At 43.4% G+C, this 27,296-nt stretch overlaps 2 protein-coding genes across 3 annotated transcripts; one reads left to right on the forward strand and one right to left on the reverse strand.

Annotated features, from left to right (window-relative positions):
* LOC112217732 (cytochrome P450 2K6-like) lies at positions 1 to 9,650 on the forward strand. The gene is made up of 10 exons (XM_024378224.2): positions 1 to 158; positions 694 to 1,017; positions 4,217 to 4,379; positions 4,699 to 4,848; positions 5,008 to 5,168; positions 7,651 to 7,842; positions 8,041 to 8,182; positions 8,408 to 8,592; positions 8,769 to 8,910; positions 9,094 to 9,650. The coding sequence occupies exons 2-10, from the start codon at positions 817 to 819 to the stop codon at positions 9,288 to 9,290; spliced, it is 1,533 nt and encodes a 510-aa protein (XP_024233992.2). The 5' UTR covers positions 1 to 158; positions 694 to 816; the 3' UTR covers positions 9,291 to 9,650.
* Positions 9,536 to 27,185, reverse strand: si:dkey-119f1.1 (Structural maintenance of chromosomes protein 6-like). 2 transcript variants are annotated; one of them, XM_024378222.2, is made up of 27 exons: positions 27,031 to 27,185; positions 26,503 to 26,599; positions 24,338 to 24,455; positions 24,010 to 24,115; positions 23,479 to 23,615; positions 23,192 to 23,253; positions 23,002 to 23,082; positions 22,626 to 22,727; positions 22,253 to 22,372; positions 21,991 to 22,089; positions 21,685 to 21,831; positions 21,348 to 21,436; positions 21,048 to 21,212; positions 15,393 to 15,571; positions 15,025 to 15,226; positions 14,756 to 14,870; positions 14,282 to 14,442; positions 14,029 to 14,164; positions 13,753 to 13,833; positions 13,415 to 13,585; positions 13,054 to 13,191; positions 12,801 to 12,946; positions 12,371 to 12,496; positions 12,000 to 12,105; positions 11,613 to 11,765; positions 10,532 to 10,629; positions 9,536 to 10,096 (listed from the first exon to the last, which is right to left on the reverse strand). In XM_024378222.2, exons 2-27 carry the CDS (start codon positions 26,584 to 26,586, stop codon positions 9,988 to 9,990), a joined length of 3,231 nt encoding a protein of 1,076 aa, XP_024233990.1. In that variant the 5' UTR covers positions 26,587 to 26,599; positions 27,031 to 27,185; the 3' UTR covers positions 9,536 to 9,987. The 2 variants fall into 2 exon arrangements, with proteins under 2 accessions (XP_024233990.1, XP_024233989.1); XM_024378221.2 differs by having other exon boundaries at positions 26,461 to 26,599.
* Positions 27,186 to 27,296: the final 111 nt, after the last annotated feature.

Below are 27,296 nucleotides of genomic sequence, written 5' to 3' on the forward strand. Positions count from 1 at the left end.
AGAATAATTAAAGCCTGGTTGGCATGCGATCCACATGACTACACAGCTGTGGATTTGAGAGCTGGTGTCAGCGAGTCTAACAATACAGTTCTGGAAAACCGTGAACTGAAGCCTCAGGAGCAAGGAGAGGGCAGAGGACACAACAACTCTCATTTCAGGTAGGATATTTATTCTTGCAAATTGCTTTAATTATTAAGCCTCAATGTTTTCTACTGCAGAATGAACATGGGAAAGGACATGTCAGACAAATAAAAGTAGTGTAGTTCTTTCATGGAGAGTGAATGTTTTTTCATTAATGTGCCCATAGTCCGTTCAAGAGAACTACGTGAAAGATTTATACAAGTAAACAAGTCCACTTTAACAGTGAGACATAAACAAAATAAATCAGTGTATAAATTATTAGATATTTTTTCTACAGCAGTATCAGACGTGGGTATTATGCCAATTTTCATGTGGCAAAAATCAATATTTGCTGGATTTGATCTGTAACATACACAATTAATATAAACACAAACATCATAACTTGAAATAAAGATTCTCAAAGTTGGCATTTTATGCGCTGTGTAAATTTCTGAAAAGCAGTCCTCATTCTCCATGAGAGGCCCAATCGACTTACTTCCAAATACTGTCCATAGAGAGAAACTTTTACCCTGGCCAGTATTTTAATGCAATCTCTTCTTTATGTTTTGGCAGGAGGTTTCAAAGGAACGACGGATACAGTAGCATTCCTGGAATGACTATGAACCACGGCCTCTAACAATATTTATTTCAAAGACATCCCAAATTGAGTCAGAAAAAAACTATTAAAAACAAAATATGTCTGTTCTAGAATTATTTGTGGCATGTCCGTTAAGTGGCATGTCCGTTATGTTTATTACCCTGAATTTAATCATCCTCATTTTCATCATCAATCGAAACACAAACCCCAAGAATTTCCCTCCAGGCCCCAGAGGTCTACCGCTGCTGGGGAACACCTTCAACCTGGACCTGAAGAGACCCTACCAAACCATGATGGAGGTAAGAACTCTTCTATAAAGACCCTATCAGACCTTGATGGAGGTAAGAACCCCTCTATAAAGACCCTATCAGACCTTGATGGAGGTAAGAACCCCTCTATAAAGACCCTATCAGACCTTGATGGAGGTAAGAACCCCTCTATAAAGACCCTATCAGACCTTGATGGAGGTAAGAACCCCTCTATAAAGACCCTATCAGACCTTGATGGAGGTACAAACCCTTCTATAAAGACCCTATCAGACCTTGAGGGAGGTAAGAACCCCTCTATAAAGACCCTATCAGACCTTGATGGAGGTACAAACCCTTCTATAAAGACCCTATCAGACCTTGAGGGAGGTAAGAACCCCTCTATAAAGACCCTATCAGACCTTGATGGAGGTAAGAACCCCTCTATAAAGACCCTATCAGACCTTGATGGAGGTAAGAACCCCTCTATAAAGACCCTATCAGACCTTGATGGAGGTACAAACCCTTCTATAAAGACCCTATCAGACCTTGATGGAGGTAAGAACCCCTCTACAAAGACCCAATCAGTGTCACACCCTGATCTGTTTCACCTGTCTTTGTGCTTGTCTCCACCCTCCAGGTGTCGCCCATCTTCCCCATTATCCCCTGTGTATTTTTACCTGTGTTCTATGTTTGTCTGTTGCCAGTTTGTTTTGTTTGTGAAACCTACCAGTGTTTGTTTCCCTCCTCCTGCCTGTTTCTTGCTCCTGTTTTCTAGTCATTCCCGGTTTTGACCGTTCTGCCTGCACTGACCCTGAGCCTGCCTGCCGTTCTGTACCTTGCCTCACCTCACTGGATTATTGACCCCTGCCGGCCTTTGACCTGTCGTTTGCCTGCCCCTGTATTAGAAATCAACTTTTGTTACTTCGACACTGTCTGCATCTGGGTCATACCTGAAATGCGATCTGGCCATGACTGACCCAGCAGACTTGGACAAGCTCCGCAACGCCATCTCCTCCCAAGGAGCCACCATTGGAAGGCAGGAGGAGTTGCTTCATGGTCTTATGGAAGGGTTCCAGACCTTGGCCGAACGCTACGACCAAGCAGGAGCAATTCTGTGGGTTGTCTGTTAGGCACCCTACCACGACAGTAACCTCCTAGCCCTTCAGTAGCCCAGCTGTTAGCAGCGGCACCTCCCCGGCCACCCCGCTTACCTCCCCCGTTGCGCTTCGATGGAGAGTCGGGCACCTGTCGGGCGTTTTTCGCTCAGTGTTCCCTCGTCATCCAGCTGCAGCCCTACTCCTTCCCCTCGGACCGCTCTAAGATAGCGTACCTCACCACGCTAATGTCCGGGTGGGTTCTCGCCTGGGCTACGGCAGTGTGGGAACAACAGTCGGCCATTAGCTTCAGTCTGGAGGAGTTTGTGGCAGAGGTGAGGAATGTTTTTGATGCTCCATTGTCCGGAAGAGAGGCTTCCCGGAAGTAACTCCAGCTTCAGCACGACTCGCTCATCACCTTGACCATTTGGATCGATGGGCGATTACGGGAATGAAGGAAGGAGAGGAGATTTGATTTCACTCGTTCGTCCAAGGATTCCACCTCGCCTCCGAGTTATCCTGGAAGTCGCTGGCGGCTCTGTTGCCGAGAGAACTAGAGGTTACCTGAGTTCCCCCGGGAGCCTCTGAAAACTGCAGTCACCTCTTCCCGAGCCCATGTACAGTTGAAGTCGGAGGTTTACATATACCTTAGCCAAATACATTTAAACTCAGTTTTCCTGACATTTAATCCTAGTAAAAATTCCCTGTTTTAGGGCAGTTAGGATCACCACTTTATTTTAAGAACGTGAAATGTCAGAATAATAGTAGAGAGAATGGGTCAGAAGTTTACATACACTCAATTAGTATTTGGTAAAATTGCATTTAAATTGTTTAACTTGGGTCAGATGTTTTGGGCAGCCTTCCACAAGCTTCCCACAATAAGTTGGGTGAATTTTGGCCCGTTCCTCCTGACAGATCTGGTGTAACCAAGTCAGGTTTGTAGGCCTCCTTGCTCACACAAGCTTTTTCAGTTCTGCCCACAAATTCGATATAGGATTGAGGTAAGGGCTTTGTGATGGCCACTCCAATACCTTGACTTTGTTGTCCTTAAACCATTTTGCCACAACTTTGGAAGAATGCTTGGGGTCATTGTCCATTTAGAAGACCCATTTGCGACCAAGCTTTAAATTCCTGATGTTGCTTCAATATATCAACATAATTCCTACCTCATGATGCCATCTATTTTGTGAAGTGCACCAGTCCCTCCTGCAGCAAAGCACTCCCACAATATGATGCTGCCACTTCCGTGCTTCACAGTTGGGATGGTGTTTTTCAGCTTCCCATCCTCCCCCTTTTTCCTCCAAACATAACATTGGTCATTATGGCCAAACAGTTCTATTTTTGTTTCATCAGACAAGAGGACATTTCTCCAAAAAGTATGATCTTTGTCCCCATGTGCAGTTGCAAACCGTAGTCTGGCTTTTTTATGGCGGTTTTAGAGCAGTGTCTTCTTCCTTGCTGAGCTGCCTTTCAGGTTATGTCGATATAGGACTCTTTTACTGTGGATATAGAAACTTTTGTAACTATTTCCTCTAGCATCTTCACAAGGTCCTTTGCTGTTGTTCTGGGATTGACTTGCACTTTTCGCATTTAAGTAGGTTACTCTCTAGGAGACAGAAGGTAGGCCTTGAAATACATTCACAGGTACACCTCCAAATGACTCAAATTATGTCAGAAGACATCATTTTCTGGAATTTCCCAAGCTGTTTAAAGGCACAGTCAACTTAGTGTAGGTAAACCTCTGACCCGCTGGAATTGTGATACAGTGATAAATCAAATAATCTGTCTGTAAACAGTTGTTGGAACAATTTAACCCAGGTGCTTTGCTTGAACTCTCAAGAGTTCTTGATCACTTCATATCTATCCATCTTTGTCCTAAATTTACTCTCCACTACTCCCGTCACTAAATTCCTGTTTAGGCAATCCCGAATGGAGCAGCTTATTAACTGTATGTTTGTCTCTAAGGATGTACAAAATCTCCACGGAACTGGTGCATACTGGAACATGTTGTTGCTTGCGTGCCTCGAATAGGAGTTTGTTACATTTTAACAGAGATAGTAGGACAAAAAGGAAACACATTATAATGATATATCTCTTTCCCATGGGACATTGTGATATTTGTGTTCCCTCTCTCTTCACCCCCCTCTTCTCCCCAGATGAAGGACAAGTTTGGACCTGTGTTCAGCATTCAGATGGGCTTGCGTAAGATCGTGGTTCTGTGTGGCTATGAGATGGTGAAGGAGGCCTTGGTCACTCAGGCTGATCAATTTGCTGAGCGGCCAGACATCCCACTATTCAAACAGATCACCAGAGGAAACGGTACAGGCCAACCTCGACTGACCAAAATCTCTTTAATAGATCAAGAACCACATTCATTATCTGTCTTGATTCTAGGCCCAGTCATGTTTTTATGTCAACTGTTCAGTGTTCACAATGGCAGTTTACAGTCACAAGCAATGTCTTTTATCTTAACGCAGTGGCATGGCATTTTAAGTGGATAACTGCTGGGTAAAATCCATCCCACAGCAAACCTACAGGTCCACATAAAAAAGCAAAGGAATACTTTAGGTACCTACAATTATTCCTTATAACAGAGAATCTGTGACATTCTGACAATGTTTTCTCCCCGTCAAAACAGGAATCATATTCGGCCATGGGGACTCCTGGAGGACCATTCGGAGGTTCACTCTGACGGTGCTCAGGGATTTGGGAATGGGAAAGAGGAACATCGAGGAGAAAATCATCGAAGAGTCAGAAAACCTTGTAAATAGCTTTGCAGCTCATAACGGTGAGGCCATATTGGATCTGAAGATAAAACTACAAATACATAGATTATTCAACACATAGAACAATAAAAAAAACTATTCAGCAGATCATTGAATGAATTAACTTTGATTTGATTGACATTAATTCATGTGTTTTTATGAAACTATTGTGACTGAGCCAGGTGACGGCTTCCACACCACCATTCCTCTGAACGCGGCAGCGTCCAACATCATCGTCTCTCTGATCATGGGCCACAGGATGGAGTATGATGACCCAATCTTTATTAAGCTCTTGGAAATGAACTATGAAAGCTTCAGGCTGGCCAGTTCACCATTCATTCAGGTATGATACTACATGACAGTATTTGGGATATTTGTTGTTCCTTTCCAGAGGTATTAAAATGCTGGATACTGTGGTGGAAATTCTCCCATTAACTAATAATGAGAGGAAAAGTCAATCAATCAAGGAATTACTTTTATTAAAAACATTATGAGGCTGGTCGCACCACCCACGTGAAAGCAGGTGAAATGGAGAGCCTGCTGTACAAAGAGTACAGAAGCCTTATATAGGCAAGCGATCTTATGCAAGCTTCTGAAAAAAACGTGATCTTATGTGTGTACAGAAGGAGAGACGAAACTGGGTTACAGGGTACAGATGATAATGAAAAGGTTGTTTCAGTCTGTCGTAACTGAGTGAGGACAGTACAGTAGGTGCCAAAGTGACAGTAAGTCACTCCAGACATACTTCCTCTAACAGTAGCTCAACGGTTCCCCCAAGTTTGGCAAGCAAGAGCCTTTGAATGTTTTCCCAAATGATGTACAGTGGGGCAAAAAAGTATTTAGTCAGCCACCAATTGTGCAAGTTCTCCCACTTAAAAAGATGAGAGGCCTGTAATTTTCATCATAGGTACACTTCAACTATGACAGACAAAATGAGAAGAAAAAAAATCCAGAAAATCACATTGTAGGATTTTTAATGAATTTATTTGCAAATTATGGTGGAAAATAAGTATTTGGTCAATAACAAAAGTTTCTCAATACTTTGTTATATACCCTTTGTTGGCAATGACAGAGGTCAAACGTTTTCTGTAAGTCTTCACAAGGTTTTCACACACCGTTGCTGGTATTTTGGCCCATTCCTCCATGCAGATCTCCTTTAGAGCAGTGATGTTTTGGGGCTGTTGCTGGGCAACACAGACTTTCAACTCCATCCAAAGATTTTCTATGGGTTTGAGATCTGGAGACTGGCTAGGCCACTCCAGGACCTTGAAATGCTTCTTACGAAGCCATTCCTTCGTTGCCCGGGCGGTGTGTTTGGGATCATTGTCATGCTGAAAGACCCAGCCACGTTTCATCTTCAATGCCCTTGCTGATGGAAGGAGGTTTTCACTCAAAATCTCACAATACATGGCCCCATTCATTCTTTCCTTTACACTGATCAGTCGTCCTGGTCCCTTTGCAGAAAAACAGCCCCAAAGCATGATGTTTTCACCCCCATGCTTCACAGTAGGTATGGTGTTCTTTGGATGCAACTCAGCATTCTTTGTCCTCCAAACACAACAAGTTGAGTTTTTACCAAAAAGTTATATTTTGGTTTCATCTGACCATATGACATTCTCCCAATCTTCTTCTGGATCATCCAAATGCTCTCTAGCAAACTTCAGACGGGCCTGGACATGTACTGGCTTAAGCAGGGGGACACGTCTGGCACTGCAGGATTTGAGTCCCTGGCGGCGTAGTGTGTTACAGATGGTAGGCTTTGTTACTTTGGTCCCAGCTCTCTGCAGGTCATTCACTAGGTCCCCCCGTGTGGTTCTGGGATCATTTTGACCCCACGGGTGAGATCTTGCGTGGAGCACCAGATCGAGGGAGATTATCAGTGGTCTTGTATGTCTTCCATTTCCTAATAATTGCTCTCACAGTTGATTTCTTCAAACCAAGCTGCTTACCTATTGCAGATTCAGTCTTCCCAGCCTGGTGCAGGTCTACAATTTTGTTTCTGGTGTCCTTTGACAGCTCTTTGGTCTTGGTCATAGTGGAGTTTGGAGTGTGACTGTTTGAGGTTGTGGACAGGTGTCTTTTATACTGATAACAACTTCAAACAGGTGCCATTAATACAGGTAACGAGTGGAGGACAGAGGAGCCTCTTAAAGAAGAAGTTACAGGTCTGTGAGAGCCAGAAATCTTGCTTGTTTGTAGGTGACCAAATACTTCTTTTCCACCATAATTTGCAAATAAATTCATTAAAATCCTACAAATGTGATTTTCTGGATTTTTTTCTCTCATTTTGTCTGTCATAGTTGAAGTGTACCTATGATGAAAATTACAGGCGTCTCTCATCTTTTTAAGTGGAAGAACTTGCACAATTGGTGGCTGACTAAATACTTTTTTTGCCCCACTGTATGTCCTACCCCCACACACACAAAACAAGAACCTTTCACCCAGAACAGGCTCCAAACAGAACAGTAGCTCCATCACCGGTGTGCAGAATATAACACTTTGCCCTGTCTCCAGTTAAGCTAAGATGAACCAATTTGTTTTTGTCAACTCTTGGCTGAGCTCCCAGATATCATGTGGTCATACTACACACACAGAACAGTTAGAACAGTTCTCTGCTAATACACACCCTCTTTTCTGAGTTAGTTTCTTTAACCATCTCAAGCCCAATGCCTAGGCTTAAAGATGGATATTTTAGTACACAAGCATTAGTAAGGTTCAACAGAAAATGCCCTCACAATACACATTATAATCATAACATTGACAAGTAAAAAAACTGAAGTGAATTTCTCACATATAAACATGAACCCCCATGCTCGTTTCTCCAGCTGTATAACATGTACCCAGTGATCCACCCGCTGCCAGGGCCTCACCACAGAGTGCTGGCGTACCAGGACAACCTGAAGGCCTTCTTCAGGAAGATTTTCATCCAGCACAGACAGATCCTGGATGAGAACGACTCCCGTAGCTACATCGACACATTCCTCAACAAGCAGCAGGAGGTGAACCCAGGCCTCAATGTCAGTCACACCAACTATGGGTCAAAATGCCTCTTTGCACTTGGAAACCCTTTTTGAGGGGGGATAGAGATGTGCTACAGATTAGCCTGAAAGTGATTTGAAATCGCCACTCCCACAATACAGCATAACTCACTTCCTAATGGTCCCATGTTTTGTCCCATACCTAATGCCTTTCCTCAACTAAAATATATTTATTAGGAAAAGGATAATCCCTCTTCCCACTTCCATGAGTGGAACCTCCTGTGTTCCGTCACCAACATGTTTGTGGCTGGGACGGAAACCACCTCCAGCACCCTGGCCTGGGCCTTGGTCATCATGATCAAGTATCCTGAAATACAGAGTGAGTGAAACCACATGTCACCAGCCATTTTGGATCAATGAGGAAAATAAGTAAAAAATAGGCTACCACCTTCTCATTCCACGGCATAAAGTGTAATACGAAACAAACATACAAACTGGGATTGACATGCAAATGTTTCAAATAGAGAAGGTGCATAAAAATACAGAAAGAGGTGAAATCTCACAAGCCCTCCTTATACTCAGTCTACTTCCTATGTCCTCTCAGGTAAGGTCCATGAGGAGATAGACAAGGTGATTAGTGGTTCCACGCCAAGGATCCAGCACAGGCAGATGATGCCCTTCACCGACGCAGTGATCCACGAGACCCAGAGGTTCGCTGACATCCTGCCCATGGGCCTGCCCCACGAGACCACAGCCGACGTCAGCCTCAAAGGCTTCTTCATACCTAAGGCAGGCCCACTCACAACTAACTAGCAGACACTGACCTGCACCTTTTAGTGAATCAACAATAACCAGACAGTTAAGCAAGACAGTTATGGTAAAGTGAAATATACTACCTGTCCCCCATACGGCACCAAACATCCTTTCCTTGACAATGGCACATTCAAATTATTGTATGTGTGTAGGGGACCTACATTATCCCACTGCTGAGGTCAGTGCACCGTGATAAGGCTCACTGGGAGAAGCCGGATGATTTCTACCCTCACCACTTTCTCAACGTCGACGACAAGTTTGTCAAGAGGGAGGCTTTCATGCCCTTCTCCGCAGGTAACAGGAGCCAGGTTGTGAATGTACGACTGTTGATTGTCTTAACAGACATCATCCTTATGTTCACCAGTTGTAGTAATTCTATAGCTTAGGATTGCATTGTGTACTACTAGTAGAATTGTCCCAAGCAAAAGTGAGTTTACTCACTCATCCTCCAATTGCTCCGCCCATCTCTCCTCCCAGGTCGTAGAGTGTGTGTAGGCGAGACTCTGGCCCGCATGGAGCTCTTCCTCTTCTACACCTCCCTCATGCAGCGTTTTTCCTTCCTTCCCCCCATCGGGATGACTGCTGACGACGTGGACATCTCCACCTGTGGGGGCCTGGGCCTCGTCGCCCCACCCATCAAAGTACGGGCCCTGCCTCGTTTCCATGACCCCTAGGGAATTACCCCAACAGCCTTGTATTTCAGATTTTCCTGTGTTAAGGGCAGTTATCACTTTGAGATGAGGTATCCTACTGATTACTGACATCTGCCTTGAATCTAAAACACTCAGGATTAACCATTAAAAACATAACTGTACAAAACTAGTTTTGTAAATTTAACTGTACTGACAATTATTGTACAGTCAAGCAATGGGTATAAAATGTATCAAACTTATCTAGACAATGAAAAGGTCATTTCAAATCCTAACAAAAGTATCATTTTATTTTGTTAAATTGTCAGCAGAAACAGAACGATCGACTGAAACAATTTAGCAAACATGACAATTGTTCTAACAATAAAATCTGCACAAATATAACAGGTTGAGCTTCTGTTAAATCACTGGAAAAGCTAATTAAAGACTTCTCAAATCTCTGTCTTGCCATACAAAGGGTATCAAAAGGTGCTATTCCTCGTAACAAAATTAAGTCGGTACAAAGTTAGAAGTTAGAAAAGAAAAAAGCATTTACAGAAATAGTGTTTGGTAAAACATTGCAACACTTTAACTTTAGCAATAGCAACATAAATAAATGCAAACTAGGTCATTATTTTTGTGTCTAGAATTTTAACAAAACACTTAACTTATAAAGAAATGTGAATCACAAACACATCATTTAGTGAGGACTTTGTAAAACAGTCTCAGGTTGACCTCTTTCTCACTCCTCTTCCTCTTCCTCATTCCTCTGTCCAAAGGGAAGAGCCGTCTGGCCACGGTCCGGGTCTTTCAGCCGCAGGATCCGGATCAGGTTGTTGACTGGGAGAGAGCTATAGGGAACACAACCACCAACCAAGACATTTATTTTAAGTACACTATTTTTGATAAACTGAATATGAGAGAATTAGGCAAAGCCATGATATAGATTAAGCAATAAGGCCCAGGGGGGTGTGGTACATGGCCAATATACCAATGCAAAGGGCTGTTCTTATGCACGACTCAACGCGGAGTGCCCGGATACAGCCCTTAGATGTGGTATATTGGCAATATTCTACAAACCCCTGAGGTGCGTTATTGCTATTATAAACTTGTTACCAACATAATTAGAGCAGTAAAAATAAATGTTTAGTCATACCTGTGGTATACGGTCTGAAATACCACGGCTGTCAGCCAATAAGCATTCAGGGCTCAAACCACCCCGTTTATAAAATAGAACAGAGATGCTTAATGTTAGTACACAGGAGGGTGATGGAAGGCTACAATACCTCATGCTCTGTGGGGTGAGGAATATGAACTGTCGGTAACGTTGGCTAGAAGCGATTTTCAACATCATGTCCATGGATATCCTTCGGTTCACCATGTCCTAAAAAGACAGTTACATTTACTGACAGACAGTGTCTCAACAGAACGATTGACTGAAATAACAGAGCAAAAATATGAAGAACAATGTGTCAATCTTAGCCGTCCTCACAGTGTAGGCTACAGAAGACACCTGAGCTTAGATTAAAAGTTAATATTTGAAATGTATTTAATTGACTGAAGCAACTCAAAGGGATACTTCGGGATTCAGGCAATTGCCGGCAAGCCTTTTTTTCTACTTACCCAGAGTCAGACAAACATATGAATACCATTTTTATGCTAACGATATGCTACCTTCAACTTCCTTCAAACTGCACGCAGGGACATAAAAATGGTATCCAGCAGTTTGTCTGACTTTGGGTAAGTAGTGTTGGATTCTATCTTGAAATATACTTATTCCTGTCACTATATTAGAACGGACTGATCACTTAACATGTATATGTAAGGGGTCAATGAAAGGTGAATAGGTACTGTGTGTATGGAAAGTTACTGAGTGAGACAAAGGGAAGGAGAGAAAGTTTCTCTGTTCAAACATGTTGCTGAATATTAATAATGAGCATCAGTCTAGCCTCAGTTCCTGATAATACAGGCAGGCTGCTGTAGAACTAAGTCAAGGAGGGATGTGGAACTCAACTCGAGATAAGGTCAACAGTTGAAGAGAGAAGAAACCTCTGGGAGGGGGCCCAGAGATCACCCCGAAGGAACAGGGATGAATTGCTTATCTTAGACATACAAGGAGGTGACTTCTAGTCAACAGTTATAAATATATACTTGTGTGACTTGTATGTTGTGTTTTGCAGATGAAGAACTCAGTGGGTTGAATAAACTTGGTTTGAGCTTTTCCTAGTTGTCTGTTTGAGTTTAGACTTTGCTTAGAACCTAACAGTAGGAATAAATGCTTAATGGCCTAAATCCTGAAGTATCCCTTTAATATGCATTTTAAAATGGTTAAGTCATTCATCCATCCTTCTGATATGGCGGCATTACCATGTAGACGTCAAACTCATCGAGGGCGCGGAAGGGGGCCTCAGCGATGGCCCAGAGAGAGAGAACGAAACAGACAGTGGAGAACGAGCGCTCTCCTCCAGACAGAGAGCGCATGTCACTCAGAGCAGCCTTATCCCCCACACCTGGCTGGACCTGAGAGAGGGAGGGAAGATGAGGGAGAAGATGGGTAGAGACAAAGAAGGATGCAGAAAGAGAAGAGTAAAAGAAAGACATTGACAAATGGGAAAGGGGGGTGGAGCAGGGGAATGAGGGTAACTTGATTATTAGGCATACATAGTTTTTTTATAACCTATAACTGCTTTTGCATTCAAGAAGGGTACATGTGAAAAGGTATTTCTGTGCATTAAAACCGTAGTGTATTCTTACCGAGATGGATAGGGTTTCGTTCTTGTGCTCGAACATCATCTTCCCTATATAGCCTCTCTGTGACAGCATGGAGTCAAAGTACATCTTGCAACGCACTGAGAGAAACCTAAAAAGAGATACATAGTGGGAAGGAAAACTATTTAAAAACAAATCCATAGCTTTGCTTTTCCGCTAAATCTAACACCACATCGATAGATTGAGATGGCCTCCCTTCAGTCATTCAATAACTATTTTGCATAGCTCTATAACAGCCGTTGATGCTAGCAGTACCATCCAGCTGTTCTGTAATCTCTTATGAGACAGTGAGTGGTGTCAAATAACAGAGCTGATATTCTATTGACAGACAGGAAGTAAATGGAGGATCCAGCTACCTCCTCAGCTCTGTGTAGACTCGGTGTCTATCGTCCATGATCTTACACAGGACCTGGATGAAGCGCTTGAGGCACTTCACCTGCTGGTTAATGTTACTGTAGTTCACAAGGGCCTCTTGGTATTGCCTAGATGGGAGAAGAGGGAGGAAGGCAAGCAACATTTACCTTCTGCCCTTAGTTTACCCATTAGTCATTTTCATATGGACAGCCCTATTATATGGAAATACTGTCAAAACATACTATATAACATACTATATAACTATATATAACAATACCAAAGTAACCAAATTATACATCCAAGAACTCTTAGGGAATCAACTAAAACCAAGGCAAGTGGAAAAAAAAAAAAAAATGGTTGTATTTTGAGTGAAACATCCCTTAAACGTTTGTGTGGGGTGAAGAGTCAGAGGTTAGGGGTGGTGGAGGTTACCTGATGACCTCTTCGCGGTCGCCCTGCTGGTCCTGCTGGGTGCTGATCTTCAGCTTCAGACGGCTGATCTCGCTGTCCAGACTCCTGGCTGTCCGGCGCACCTCGGACCGCTCTGGACAGATCTCTGTGGCCTTCACTACAGAAGCCTGGAACACAGGAGGGTTACGACAAAGAACACACACATTAAGCAGGGACACACAGGAAGCAAGGGACAACATACACAGAAGATGGCCCTGATTATAGCTAGACGTACCGTGAGCTCCTGCTCCTTGAGATCCAGGCTGGCCTTCAGGGCCTGTATGGTGTTGATGTGGACCTTGCGTTTGTCCTCGTAGTGTTTCTTATGGTGCTTGCTCTTCTCCACATCCTGGTCGCTCTTACTCAGCTCCTCCTGAGAAAACAAGGGGGAAGGAGAGATGTATCGCCATCTATTGGCTTTACCTTTTCTGTTTAATCTGTGTGTGATTGATTATGTCTATGGAGACCCTGTATGGAACAAAATGAGGACATGGGTTATCACTAAGTCCTTTTCACTCTCCTGGTTCATTCCTGGTTTGCACACCAAACTTCCCTCCATGTTAATAGAAATTGAAGTCCATATTGATGTGACTGACCTTGATGGGTTCGGCCTCCTCGGCCACAGTGCTGATGGAGTCTTTGTGCTGGCGGTACCTCTGCTCCACCTCCTCCCAGGAAGCCTTCAGCTGGGCCATCTTTCTACGGGCCTCCTCGCTCTCCGCACGACCTGCTGAAATCTTATTGTTGATCTCCTCCAGCTCCTCCTCCTGAAGGCCAGAGTGTGTGTGTGTCGTGGAAGGTGAGTGCATCAGTTTGTGTATATCATATCAGTTGGAATGCGAAAGAGAGAACAAGGGAACGAGATGTTCATGAACGACATTAGCTAAAACTAAATGTTAAAATATTGTCCCTGTGCCTAGATGTGTGTACCCACCAGAGGCTTGAGGTCCTCAGACTGGGGTTCCTCCACGTTCTGCAGGTCACTGATCTCCTGCTGCAGCCTCCTGAACTTATCCTGGAGGAGAGCAGAAGGGGAGAGGAGAGTTGTGACCTAGTAACTCGACATCTAGACTAATCAGAGGTGAACCATTGTGCTCTCCAAAATAATTTCTAGTTGGATCCATGGTATGGCTCTGGAGAGAGATGCTGTTTTGTCACAAAGGCCAGCTTGAGCAAGATACTAATATCTTAAGAAGTGCGTGTGTTTTACCTTGGCCCTCTTCCTGTCGTCGTAGGCCCTCTTCAGGAGACTGTTGTTGTTCCTGATGTCCTCCTCCACCCTCTGCTTCTGCTGGCTGAACCGATCCAAGTGGGCCTCCTTGTTCCGCATCTCTTCCTGCAACTGCCTGAGTGAGATACATGGAGATATTGAGAGAAGGGTAAACCACTGAATTAAATTGAGTCAGAAAAACAGAGCAGCAGAAACCTTTTCAAAACAAATGGACGTCTCACACACACATTACCTGATCTCCTCCTCTACGTCTCTGCTAAGGTAGTCACACCTCCTCTGGTCGTTGGAGTAGTAGCGGTTGTTGTAGCACTGGTCTCCCTCCTTGGTGAAAGCCTGGTAGCAGTTTCTAGGGGGCTGCCTGCCCTGCATCACTCTGCGGGCCTCTGCAGGACTCTACATGGTACAGACAGAGGGGTTAGAACCACAGAAATGGTTCTTCTGTCCTAAAGGCTACTGTTTTCTACAGGAAGTGGCTTGAAGTTCATTCATGTTGTTTTTAGCATGCAAATCAGTTGTTACATGGGGATAGTTCAAGTATTTAAAGTTTTAGCTTATTATCGGCTCAAACTTTAAAAGAGTGAACTCTCCCTTAAAGAGGGCGACACTGAAAACAAAATCATAATTGCAGTCACTACTGGGCAATCCAAGGTGACATCATGATATTTGAGTGAACTAACTATGGTGGCAGTAGATTCCATGGCCCTACCTTGATGAGCAGAATGGTCTCTATGCCCCTCTGGTCGATGAGGCAGTTGGCAACCACTGGGTCCTCGATCTCCAGAGACTGTAGGACTGACGGGTAGTCAGGGTGGTTCACAGCCCTGACACACACACACACACACACACACACACACACACACACACACACACACACACAGAAAACATGGTGGTTACAGAGAACAAAATGAACCTTTAGAGGTACAAATAAGCCTAGCTAGCCTGAAACCAGGTGTGGTAGGTAGCCAACAGCCATACCGCCTACTGGTGTCATGGACCCTGTTGAAGAACTGGCAGGTGATGATCTGGGGTCTCCTACCCCCCTGGTAGTACCCTCTCATGAGGCCCTGCAGCAACTTCTCGTCCTCGTGGTTGTCACAGGTGAAGGCCACCATCAGGCTTCCAAGACATTTCTCCACGGCCAGGGCCTGCTCATGGTCCTTCAGACGGATACAGTACCCTGCATGGGGCACATCGGGAGAGAGAGGACATTGGAAAGAGCTTTATTTTAACCAATGACAAGGTTACACATATAAGCATAACATCCAGAAAGGATAATGAAGCATAAGATAAGAGTTTTTGCTTGCATGGAAATACACACACACACACACACACACACGTCTTACCCAGCGGCCCCACTGGTTTCTTCCTGAACTGGCCCTTCCTGTCGGCGTCCTCGATGGCGGCGAGCAGCGCGGGCATCTTCTCCCCGAAGCGGCGCAGGCGGTCGGAGCGGCTGCCCTCCATGGTCTGCAACTTCCTCCTGATGGCCTCCATAGACCTCTTCAGATCCTCCTCCTCTCGTCTGAGAAACAGAGACAAACACACACACACAGGGTTATACATACATACATACATACATACATACATACATACATACATACATGTGTATGTATGTATGTATGTATACATACACACACACAATTTTTTACATTTATTTTGACTATTTTCTACATCGTAGAAATGTCTTCCACAATTAACCCAACCCCTCTGAATCAGAGCGGTGCAGAGGGCTTCCTTAAATCGACATCCACGTCTTCGGCTCCCGGGGAACAGTGGGTTAAATGCTTTGCTCAGGGGCAGAACGACAAATTTTACCTTGTCAGTTAGGGGATTCTGTCCAGCAACCGACATCAAAACTATGAAATAACACATATGGAATCATATAGTAACAACAACAAAAAAAGTGTAAAAATAAAATAAAATTGAATCTTATATTTCACCTGGAATGCATTTCAATTAACAGGTGTGCCTTGTTAAAAGTTCAATTGTGGAAATTATTTCCTTTTTAATGCGTTTGAGCCAATCAGTTGTGTTGTGACAAGGTAGGGGTGGTATACAGAAGATGGTCTTTTACCAAATAGGACTAAATCCATATTACAGCACAAATAAGCAAAGAGAAACAACAGTCCATCATTACTTTAAGACATGAAGGTCAGTCAATTAGGAACATTTTAAGAACTTTGAACGTTTCTTCAAGTGCAGTCACAAAACCATCAAGCGCTATGATGAAACTGGCTCTCATGAGGACCACCACAGGAAAGGAAGACCCAGAGTTACCTCTGCTGCAGAGGATAAGTTCATTAGTTACCAGCCTCAGAAATTGCAGCCCAAATAAATACTTCAGAGTTCAAGAAACAGACACATCTCAACATCAACTGTTCAGAGGAGACTGCGTGAACCAGGCCTTTATGGTTGAATTGCTGCAAAGAAACCACCACTAAAGGAAACCAATAAGAAGAAGAGACTTGCTTGGGCCAAGAAACACGAGCAATGGACATTAGACCGGTGGAAATCTGTCATTTGGTCTGATGAGTCCAAATGTGAGATTTTTGGTTCCAACTGCCGTGTTTTTGTGAGACGCAGAGTAGGTGAACGGATGATCTCTGCATGTGTGGTTCCCACCATGAAGCATGGAGGTGTGATGGTGCTTTGCTGGTGCCACTGTCTGTCATTTATTTTGAGTTCATGGCACACCAACATGGCCACCACAGCATTCTGCAGCGATACGCCATCCCATATGGTTTGCGCTTAGTGGGACAATCATTTGTTTTTCAACAGGACAATGACCCCAAACACACCTCCAGTCTGTGTAAGGGCTATTTGACCAAGGAGAGTGATGTAGAGCTGCATCAGATGACCTGGCCTCCACAATCACCTGACCTCAAACCAATTGAGATGGTTTGGGATGAGTTGGACCGCAGAGTGAAAGAAAAGCAGCCAACAAGTGCTCAGCACTCCTTCAAGACTGTTGGAAAAGCATTCCTCATGAAGCTGGTTGAGAGAATGCCAAGAGTGTGCAAAGCTTTCATTAAGGCAAAGGGTGGCTACTTTGAAGAATATCCAATATAAAATATATTTTGATTTGTTTAACACTTTTGTGGTTACTACATGATCCCATATCTGTTGTTTCATAGTCTTGATGTCTTCACTATTATTCTACAATGTAGAAAATAATTTATTTCAGCTTTTATTTCTTTCATCACATTCCCAGTGGGTCAGAAGTTTAAATACACTCAATTAGTATTTGGTAGCATTGCCTTTAAATTGTTTAACTTGGGTCAAAAATTTTGGGAAGCCTTCCACAAGCTTCCCACAATAAGTTGGGTGAATTTTGGCCCATTCCTCCTGACAGAGCTGGTGTAACTGAGTCAGGTTTGTAGGCCTCCTTGCTCGCACACACTTTTTCAGTTCTGCCCACAAATTGTCAATAGGCTTGAGGTCAGGGCTTTGTGATGGCCACTCCAATAACTTGACTTTGTTGACTTAAGCCATTTTGCCACAGCTTTGGAAGTATGCTTTGTGTCATTGTCTATTTGGAAGACCCATTTGCAACCAAGCTTTAACTTGCTGATTGAGGTCTTGAGATTTTGCTTCACTATATCCACATAATTTTCCTACCTCATGATGCCATCTATTTTGTGAAGTGCACCAGTACCTCCTGCAGCAAAGCACCCCCACAACATGATGCTGCCACCACCGTGCTTCACAGTTGGGATGGTGTTCATAACAATGGTCATTATGGCCAAACAGTTCTATTTTTGTTTCATCAGACCAGAGGACACTTCTCCAAAAAGTACAATCTTTGTCCCCATATGCAGTTGTATGTGCTGACCAACTGGCAGGTGTCTTCACTGACATTTTCAACATGTCCCTGATTGAGTCTGTAATATCAACATGTTTCAAGCAGACCACCATAGTCCCTGTGCCTAAGAACACAAAGGCAATGTCAGGATTCACCTAGCTGTCATGATTTGGGCCTGTACAGATGTTTGATGTATTAGAATAATTGATTATGCTTATGTTATATGAATAGAAGGGGAGGGGTTATAAGACCCCTCCCTCCTTACATTTATAGGGTCCTAGACTATAGATTAAAAATATATATATTCATTATATAGTTAAGAGAAATTTTCCACAGTTGTTCTCAGTCTCTCTGTCTGTGTGACTGAGACAAAACTCTGCAGGGGAGTGTGGGAGATAAGAGACTAGTTAGACATTCCACAATAAATCAACTTTAGAGAGGGGACACTTATTGCCTAGCTTTTAGATAAACACTGAAACTATGTTTGTATAGCTATGGATGCAGGGTTTTGGTCTCAGGAGTAAAAAGGTAATGACATAGTCAGTGACATCACTAAGGCGGGACTTCGGTTTAATAAAACAACTTGAGACCGTTTGTTTGATGCAGAACTTACTCGGAAACATGCGTGCTATGTTCCTGATTGTCAACTTCTGTCTGCAATTGCATTAATAAAGGGTTTTGAACGATTTAATTAAATATATCGGCATAATGCTAATTTCACCAATGATGATACAAAAGAAACAAACCCTAACAGCAACCTGCCTAAATGACTACCGACCCGTAGCACTCACGTCCGAAGCCATGAAGTGCTTTGAAAGGTTGGTAATGGCTCACATCAACACCATTATCCCAGAAACCCTAGACCCACTCCTGGGACTAAACACTTCCCTCTGTAACTAGATCCTAGACTTCCTGGCGGGCCACCCACAGGTGGTGAGGGTAGGTAGGAACACATCTGCCATGCTGATCCTCAAAACTAGAGCTCCCCAGGAGTGCGTGTACAGCCCCCTCCAGTACTCCCTGTTCACCCACGACTGCATGGCCAGGCACGACTCCAACACCATCATTAAGTTTGCAGATGACACAACAGTGGTAGGCCTGATCACCGACAACGACGAGACAGCCTATAGGGAGGTCAGAGACCTGGCCGGGTGGTGCCAGAATAACAACCTATCCCTCAAAGTAACCAAGATTAAGGAGATGATTGTGGACTACAGGAAAAGGAGGACCGAGCACGCCCCCATTCTCATCGGCGGGGCTGTAGTGGAGCAGGTTGAGAGCTTCAAGTTCCTTGGTGTCCACATCAACAACAAACTAGAATGGTCCAAACACGCCAAGACAGTCGTGAAGAGGGCACGACAAAGCCTATTCCCCCTCAGGAAATTAAAAAGATTTGGCATGGGTCCTGAGATCCTCACATGTTTCAACAGCTGCAACATCAAGAGCATTCTGACTGGTTGCGTCACTGCCTGGTACGGCAATTGCTCGGCCCCTGATCGCAAGGCACTACAGAGGGTAGTGCGTACGGCCCAGTACATCACTGGGGCTAAGCTGCCAGCCATCCAGGACCTCAGAGGAAGGCCACAGCCACCCCAGTCACAGACTGTTCTCTCTACTACCGCATGGCAAGTGGTACCGGAGTGCCAAGTCTAGGACAAAAAGGCTACTCAATAGTTTTTACCTCCAAGCCATAAGACTCCTGAACAGGTAATAAAATGGCTACCCGGACTATTTACATTGTGTGCTCCCTCCAACCAATCCCCCCTTTTATGCTGCTGCTACTCTGTTTATCATATATGCAAAGTCACTTTAACTATACATTCATGTACATACTACCTCATTTGGGCCGACCAACCAGTGCTCCCGCACATTGGCTAACCGGGACATCTGAATTGTGTCCCGCCACCCGGCAACCCCTCTTTTACGCTACTGCTACTCTCTGTTCATCATACATGCATAGTCACTTTAACCATTCCTACATGTACATACTACCTCAGCCTGACTAACCGGTGCCTGTATGTAGCCTTGCTACTTTTATAGCCTCGCTATTGTATATAGCCTGTCTTTTTACCGTTGTTTTATTTCTTTACTTACCCATTGTTCACCTAATACCTTTTTTGCACTATTGGTTAGAGCCTGTAAGTAAGCATTTCACTGTAAGGTCTACCTACACCTGTTGTATTCGGCGCATGTGACAAATAAAATAGATTTTTGATTTGATTTGCAAACCGTAGTCTGGCTTTCCTTATGGCGGTTTTGGAGCAGTTGCTTCTTCCTTGCTGAGCGGCCTTTCAGGTTATGTCAATATAGAACTCGTTTTACTGTGGATATAGATACTTTGTACCCGTTTCCCCCAGCATCTTCACAAGGTCCTTTGCTGTTGTTCTGGGATTGATTTGCACTTTTCGCACCAAAGTACGTTCATCTCTAGGAGACAGAACGCATCTCCTTTCTGAGCGATATGACGGCTGTGTAGTCCCATGGTGTTTATACTTGTGTACTATTGTTAGTACAGATGAACGTGGTACCTTCAGGCATTTGGAAATTGCTCCCAAGGATGAACCAGACCTGTGGAGGTCTACAATTGTTTTTCCTGAGGTCTTGGCTGATTTCTTTTGATTTTCCCATGTTCCCAATGATTTTGAAGGTAGGCCTTGAAATACATCCACAGGTTCACCTCCAAATGATTCAAATTATGTCAGAAGCTTCTAAAGCCATGACATAATTTTCTGGAATTTTCCAAGCTGTTTAAAGACACAGTCAACTTAGTGTATGTAAACTTCTGACCCACTGGAATTGTGATATAGTGAATTATAAGTGAAATAATCTGTCTGTAAACAATTGTTGGAAAAATTACTTGTGTCATGCACAAAGTAGATGTCCTAACCAACTTGCCAAAACTATAGTTTGTTAACAAGACATTTGTGGAGTGGTTGAAAAACGAGTTTTAATGACTCCAACCCAAGTGCATGTAAACTTCCGACTTCAACTGTATAAATACAAAATAATATTCCTACTTCTGATATGGCTGTCACATAACGTTTACATTAGACAACACCCTGAGAGTATTTCATAAGCCCTGTTAACCATGTGGCATGGCTCCAGACTCCTATGATGACACTAGTGTGTGTGTGTGTACGTTGTACAGCCAAGTCTTATATACAGGCCTGTATATAATGGAGTTTCCAGTGCCTACATCATCTTTTCCAGCTCGTCCTTGGCCCGGGACACAGCCTGCTGGAACTGTTCCATCTGCTGACCTAGGGTAGAGTCCTGGAAGTTCAGAGTGTCCAGGTCTGTCTGCAGCTTCTCCATGCGCTCAACACGCACCTGGGTCTCCGCACCAGACGTCTGGCTGATACTGTGGGAGGCAGAAAGGAGAAAAAAGGGAAAGAAATCCCGTTTGTCTGTGGTAAACATTCAATGACTTTTCCCATGACAATAAAAGCTGTATCTTGAAACTGAAAAAGAGGTAGGAAAGGATCCGAGGCACTACCTCAACTTGAGTTCATTAATTCTCCTGGAGAGCTGATCCTTGTCCTTCTCCAGGTCTCTCAGGTTGGTCTTGAATCTGTGTACACTGGCCTGTAAGAGAGACACCACTAAGATTAATCAACAACTAGTGAACTAGAAAAGAGCTCCTCGTTATCGAGCTCTCACATATATAGTTAGCGTTGAGATCTGAGCTGGAAGCTCTAGTTTTTCCATTGTGCTGCAGTTATGATTATGGAGATGTAATGGTTAATGATATTAAGCCTTATCTCTGTCACTTGCTAAACCCCTGGTATTTAGAAGACTCAGGGGTATAGTAACACTCATCACTGTTCTCTCACCTGGGCTGTGTTGAAGGCCTTGCTTCTGCTCTGAGCCTCGTTCTTCAGCTCAGCACTCTGTGGCTCAAGCTGCTGCACCCTCACAGTGATGGCCTCCAGTTGCTCCCGGATACCCTTGTACTTCTTCTCCGCCTCCACCACCTTGGCCTGGACAGGAAGTGAGGTCATAAAGAACAATCGTCAGCAATAACAAGCAAGGGGAAATAGTCACTTTGAACTTAAGTAATAGCTGCATTTTTCCTGAATGTGAAGGAAACACACACCAAATTCTTATGGCTGTAAAAATAAGAGGGTGATGTTAGTTACCTTCCACTCGTCTACTTTCTGGTCGTATTTGATGGTGGACCTCTCCTCTGATTGGAGCTTCTCTCTCATGGGCTTCACCTCTTTCTCCATCTCAGACACCTGGCGCAGGACAGAGCAAAAGAGATTTTACATCAGATTATGTATTTAGCTGGTTAGCTAAATCTGCTACAATGTATCTGTTGTGCATGACCCCTGATAAATAAACAAATAATATAAATACACTTTTAGATTCATATTTTGAAGGTATGCTGCTTCCCCTCACCAGAGCCCAAGCCATCTGATTCTTCAGCTCCTCCAGTTTACTGTGCATGTCGTCCAGCGAGGCCAGGCTTTTGACCCGGTCCTCTTTCTCCAGGTACTTCCTCTTTAACCCCTCCAGACACTGAAACAGAATGATTCACACTTAAAAAGTGCTACTTTATAACAACTCCATTAAGATCTCTTGGTTGTTCATGGACAAGACTTTGCACATCAGAGCTTGAATTCTAGCTTTATAAGCCCCTGTAATCTTTCAATAATAAAAAATAAACCCACTATGGGACTACATGCCGCATGGCTGATTGGATAAAAGCATTTAAGGGACTTTGGATGGGTGATATCATAACACACCGCACATATGCCAAGTGGATTCGTACCTCCTCGTGTTTCTCCACAGTGTCTAGAGTGACATTTTTAGTCGTTATGATATAGGTGTAATCCTCTTTCATCTGCTCAAGCTGTGTGGCTTTCATAAAGAACTGAGGAAGAAAAACAAAAAACACTTAGTCACTAACAAGGTAAGAACAATCCTAAAAGGTAGGCCTACATTGAGCTCTTTCACCCTCATGCTATTTGACACTGAAAACCAGACTGACATTTAACCACTTCCTGAGAATGCAGAAATAAGACGTTACAGAGATTTGATACCTGCAACCAAGGCTGGCAAGATGCAAGCTATTACCTTCATTTACACCATGTCCTCCCCAAATACAGAATTTCATAAATGAAAATATTCAAGTATATCAAACTGACTCTGTACTTATCCCCTTCTCCTTTGGAGTGCAGAAAGTGCTTGCTCATCTCTTGAGTTAGCATAGATACAGGGTTATCCACCTTTGGAAAATAATGATTATACAAAATAAATCAATAGTTATTTATCACAGCAACAGTGTTTCCAATCTTTTCATACAGTCTTGCAGGTGGTCAACAGAAGTTGAAGTACCTGGATGTTAAAGTGATCCAGAATGGCCAAAAGTTCATCCTTCTTCGCAGACACAAGATGACCTGCAAGACAAAGTACATTCTTATGTGCTCATACTGCATCTACTGCTCAGTGAATCACCTTTTGAAATATAGCCTAATGTTAAGATCCAGAATAAACTATGTAGATTGATTTTAAAGGGTGTTTTGCACTAAAGTGTCAGGCACATATCTCAGATCCATAGGCGTGTTTGAATGAAGGGCCCATTCACAGAGTGTTAATCCATACATTCTTATTACATTAATTACCTGCTTTGCTCTTGAGCTTGTAGGTCCTCATGCCCTCACGGGTTATCTTGAGGTCTACTATGATAGCCTGGCCGAACACTTCTGGCTTGTAGGCATCCCTGCCCTTGTTACGCAGTGTTATGGAGACGTCAGCTGAACTGGGAGAGCAGAGGGACACAAACAGGGTTGCAATATTACTCAAATATGACAGTAGGATAAACGTGGCACTTTCACATGCATTATTAAAATGGGGCAGATGGCATAGTTAACACATTAGGGAGCGGGAAGTCTGTAGCCACTGACATTTACGGTTTGTCACAAACTCTTGAATCTCTTGCGACACGTTTTATTGTATGGAAATTCCTAAGGGAAATAATAGTTACTCTTGCAAGGATGCCAGATGTATGTTAACACTAATCTCCATTTACAAAGGTTTACTGCCCGAGGTAAGTGACCAAGGTTCCAGATGTCTGTTGGAAGCATGGTCTTTCAAGGCAGAAATAGTCCCCAAAGACAAGGGAGTGTGTAAATACAATCAGGGAACACGAGTACCTCTCTCCTTCTTTCACAAATCCCTTCAGGGAGGACCCTCTGTTTGTGGTTGTAGCTTTCCCTCCCAGGCCCACCATAAGAGCTGTGAGGACAGCACTCTTTCCACCTGTCCGTCATTTAGAAACACAATATCAGACACAGAACCACAGCACTGAAATCTTAGAGCATCATCATTGGATTAATACTGAAAAAAACATGCGATAAGAGTAACAGGTGGAGACACTATACAAACAATCTATAATCAGTCAATAATTAAACCATCTTGAGAGAAAAAATTAAAAAAAATGTTTTTTTTAAAGAGTCAGGAAGAATAAGTGGTGGAACTCACTTCCATTGTTGCCGACGACAAAGTTGACATTGGACCCAAACGCAAATGGCCCCAGCAGAGAGTGGCACATAAAATTCTTCAGGGAGATGCTCTCCACTATACCCACCTCTCCAACAGTCTGCAACAAGACAAAGCAAAGATGTAACAGTAAATCCTAATGTTTTAATATGGAGGCACAGTAGTGTTTCAGTTACATCAGGTCATTGATTATTTCCCTTTTAATAAAAGATATAATAGCAGATTCTGCAGACTGTCAGTGTTGTCACTCCTGCTGTTGTGACTGAAATATGTCAGGCAAATTGAGAATGAAATAGGCTCAATTTGCCTGACATATTTCAAATCACAACAATAAATTACAACTAGGCTTGGGCAGTATACAGTATATACAGTGCATTCGGAAAGTATTCTGACCCCTTCCCATTTTTAAACATTTTGTTATGTTTACAGCCCTATTCTAAAAGGGATTAAATTAAAACAATTCCTCAATCTACACACAATACCCCATAATGAAAAAGCAAAAACAGTTTGTCATTATTGCACATTTATTAAAAATAATACCCAGAAATACCTTATTTACATAAGTATTCAGAACCCTTGCTATGAGACTGGAAATTGAGCTCAGGTGCATCCTGTTTCCATTGATCATCCTTGAGATGTTTCTACAACTTGATTGGAGTCTACCTGTGGTAAATTCAATTGGTTGGACATGATTTGGAAAGGCACACACCTGTCTATATAAGGTCTCACAGTTGACTGTGCATGTCAGAGCAGAAATCAAACGATGAGGTCAAAGGAATTGTCCATAGAGCTCTGAGACAGGATTGTGTCAAGGCACAGATCTGAGGAAGGGTACCAAAACATTTCTGCAGCATTGAAGGTCCACAAGAACACAGTGACCATCATTCTTAAATGGAAGAAGTTTGGAACCAAGAAGACTCTTCATAGAGCTGGCCACCTGTCAAAACTGAGCAAACAGGGGAGAAGGGCCTTGGTCAGGGAGGTGACCAAGAACCCGCTGGTCACTATGAGAGAGCTCCAGTAAAAGGCATATGAAAGCCAGCTTTAGAGTTTGCCAAAAGGCACCTAGGACTTTCTGACCATGACAAACAAGATTCACTGGTTTGATGAAACCAAGTTGAACTCTTTGGCCTGAGTGCCAAACATCACGTCTGGAGGAAACCTGGCTCCATCCCTATGGTGAAGCATGGTGGTGGAAGCATCATGCTGTGGGAATGTTTTTCAGCGGCAGAGACTGGGAGACTAGTCAAGATCGAGGCAAAGATGAACGGAGCAAAGTACTGAGAGATCCTTGATGAAAATCTGACAGTGCTCAGGACCTCAGACTGGGGCGAAGGTTCACCTTCCAACAGGAGAAACGACCCTAAGCACACAGCCAAAACAACACAGGAGTGGCTTCGGGACAAGTCTCTGAATGTCCTTGAATGGCCCAGCCGGAGTCCCGACTTGAACCCAAACGAACATCTCTGGAGACCTGAAAATAGCTTTGCGGCGACGCTCCCCATCCAAACTGACAGAGCTTGAGAGGATATGCAGAGAAGAATGGGAGAAACTCCCTAAATACAGGTGTGCCAAGCTTGCAGCGCCATACCCAAGAAGACTCGAGGCTGCAATCGCTGCCAAAGGTGCTTCAACAACAAAGTACAGTCAAGGGGTCTAAATACTTTCCGAATGCACTGTACCGTGGTATTTTAGTTTGGGGCACCGTGCAACGCCACTGCTTATAACTAATAAAGTTAAATAAAGGTTAAATAAAAAACTATAAGTTAACTAAAATGTGCCAAATAAATTATCCAGATCAGGGCTGCAGCTATGCATTTAGTTTGCTAACTTGTTAGCTAAGTGGCTAGATGGCAAGGTCAAGTTTCTTTGTTACAGCTGAGACGGTCAAGATCCCTGCTGCCTAAATTTGTTCGTTTAAAAAAAAATTTTTTTACATTAGGAAAGAAATAGCGCCCCTTGTTTTGGTACAGGAACGGCACTGTATGAAGGTATAACAATCTGGATACCGCACAGGAGCACAACACTAGACTGACAGTGACAACTCCAGTCTACTCTTATAAGGGTCTCAAATCAATTAAATGTACAGTAGCTAACTTAGATACCGTATGCGATCCTAGTGGCACAGAGGGTTGGCTGGGACCCACTTCATTATCTTCATCATGAACCTCTGTGGGTCTGACTCTCTTGTGTGGGCTCTCTCCAATTGAGTTGCTCTTCCTCTTAGACATCTTCTTAGACACCCTGTATAACACAGACATTAGAAAACCATCGTTAGAAATATAACAGTTAACTAGCTAGAACTTCTTTGCTAACTAGCTAACGTTAGCTACACTTAGCTAGCTAGTAAGTTACTAATATTAGCTCATAGAGATAGATAGAGGACTGATCTTTGTGTTTGTGAGATTTAAAGTAGATTATTGTATTCTCACGATTGGCTGAACCCTCCTGATGAACCTGATTGGACATGACTCCAAAAGGGTTACCAGGAGGGATCAGCCAATGAAGTTGGAAGTCCCACCCGGTTGACAACATTAAAATGGTGGAGGCGCTGCCCCAATACTAAAATGGCATTTTGGCCACTAGAGGCCTCTATCATTCTCTATGAATTAGCTAGCCAACTAGCAACCCGGTAACGTTAACTAGCTAACGTTTCCTAACAAATGAATTCTTACCTGTGAAGACCTCTGTCGGTAAATTAGCTGGCAAAGTTTTTAAATAAACATATCCACAAAAGTGACTTTGGTAGCTAGCTATGCAATGCTTATCAGCGAATTTTGGAGGTAGCTAGATATCGAAAGACATACAGCTTGTATGTAAAGTGACGCTATCCACTCAGCTGTTCACTGGATTCCGCGCGCAACGTCAAAAAAATGAAGGACAGCAGCGTGCTGCGCCATCGATGTCGTCTCGGGTGTTCATTCGCTGATACTACCGCCGG

The sequence above is a fragment of the Oncorhynchus tshawytscha genome, linkage group LG18 (genome assembly GCF_018296145.1).
Source record: "Oncorhynchus tshawytscha isolate Ot180627B linkage group LG18, Otsh_v2.0, whole genome shotgun sequence".
Classification (NCBI taxonomy): Eukaryota; Metazoa; Chordata; class Actinopteri; order Salmoniformes; family Salmonidae; genus Oncorhynchus; species Oncorhynchus tshawytscha.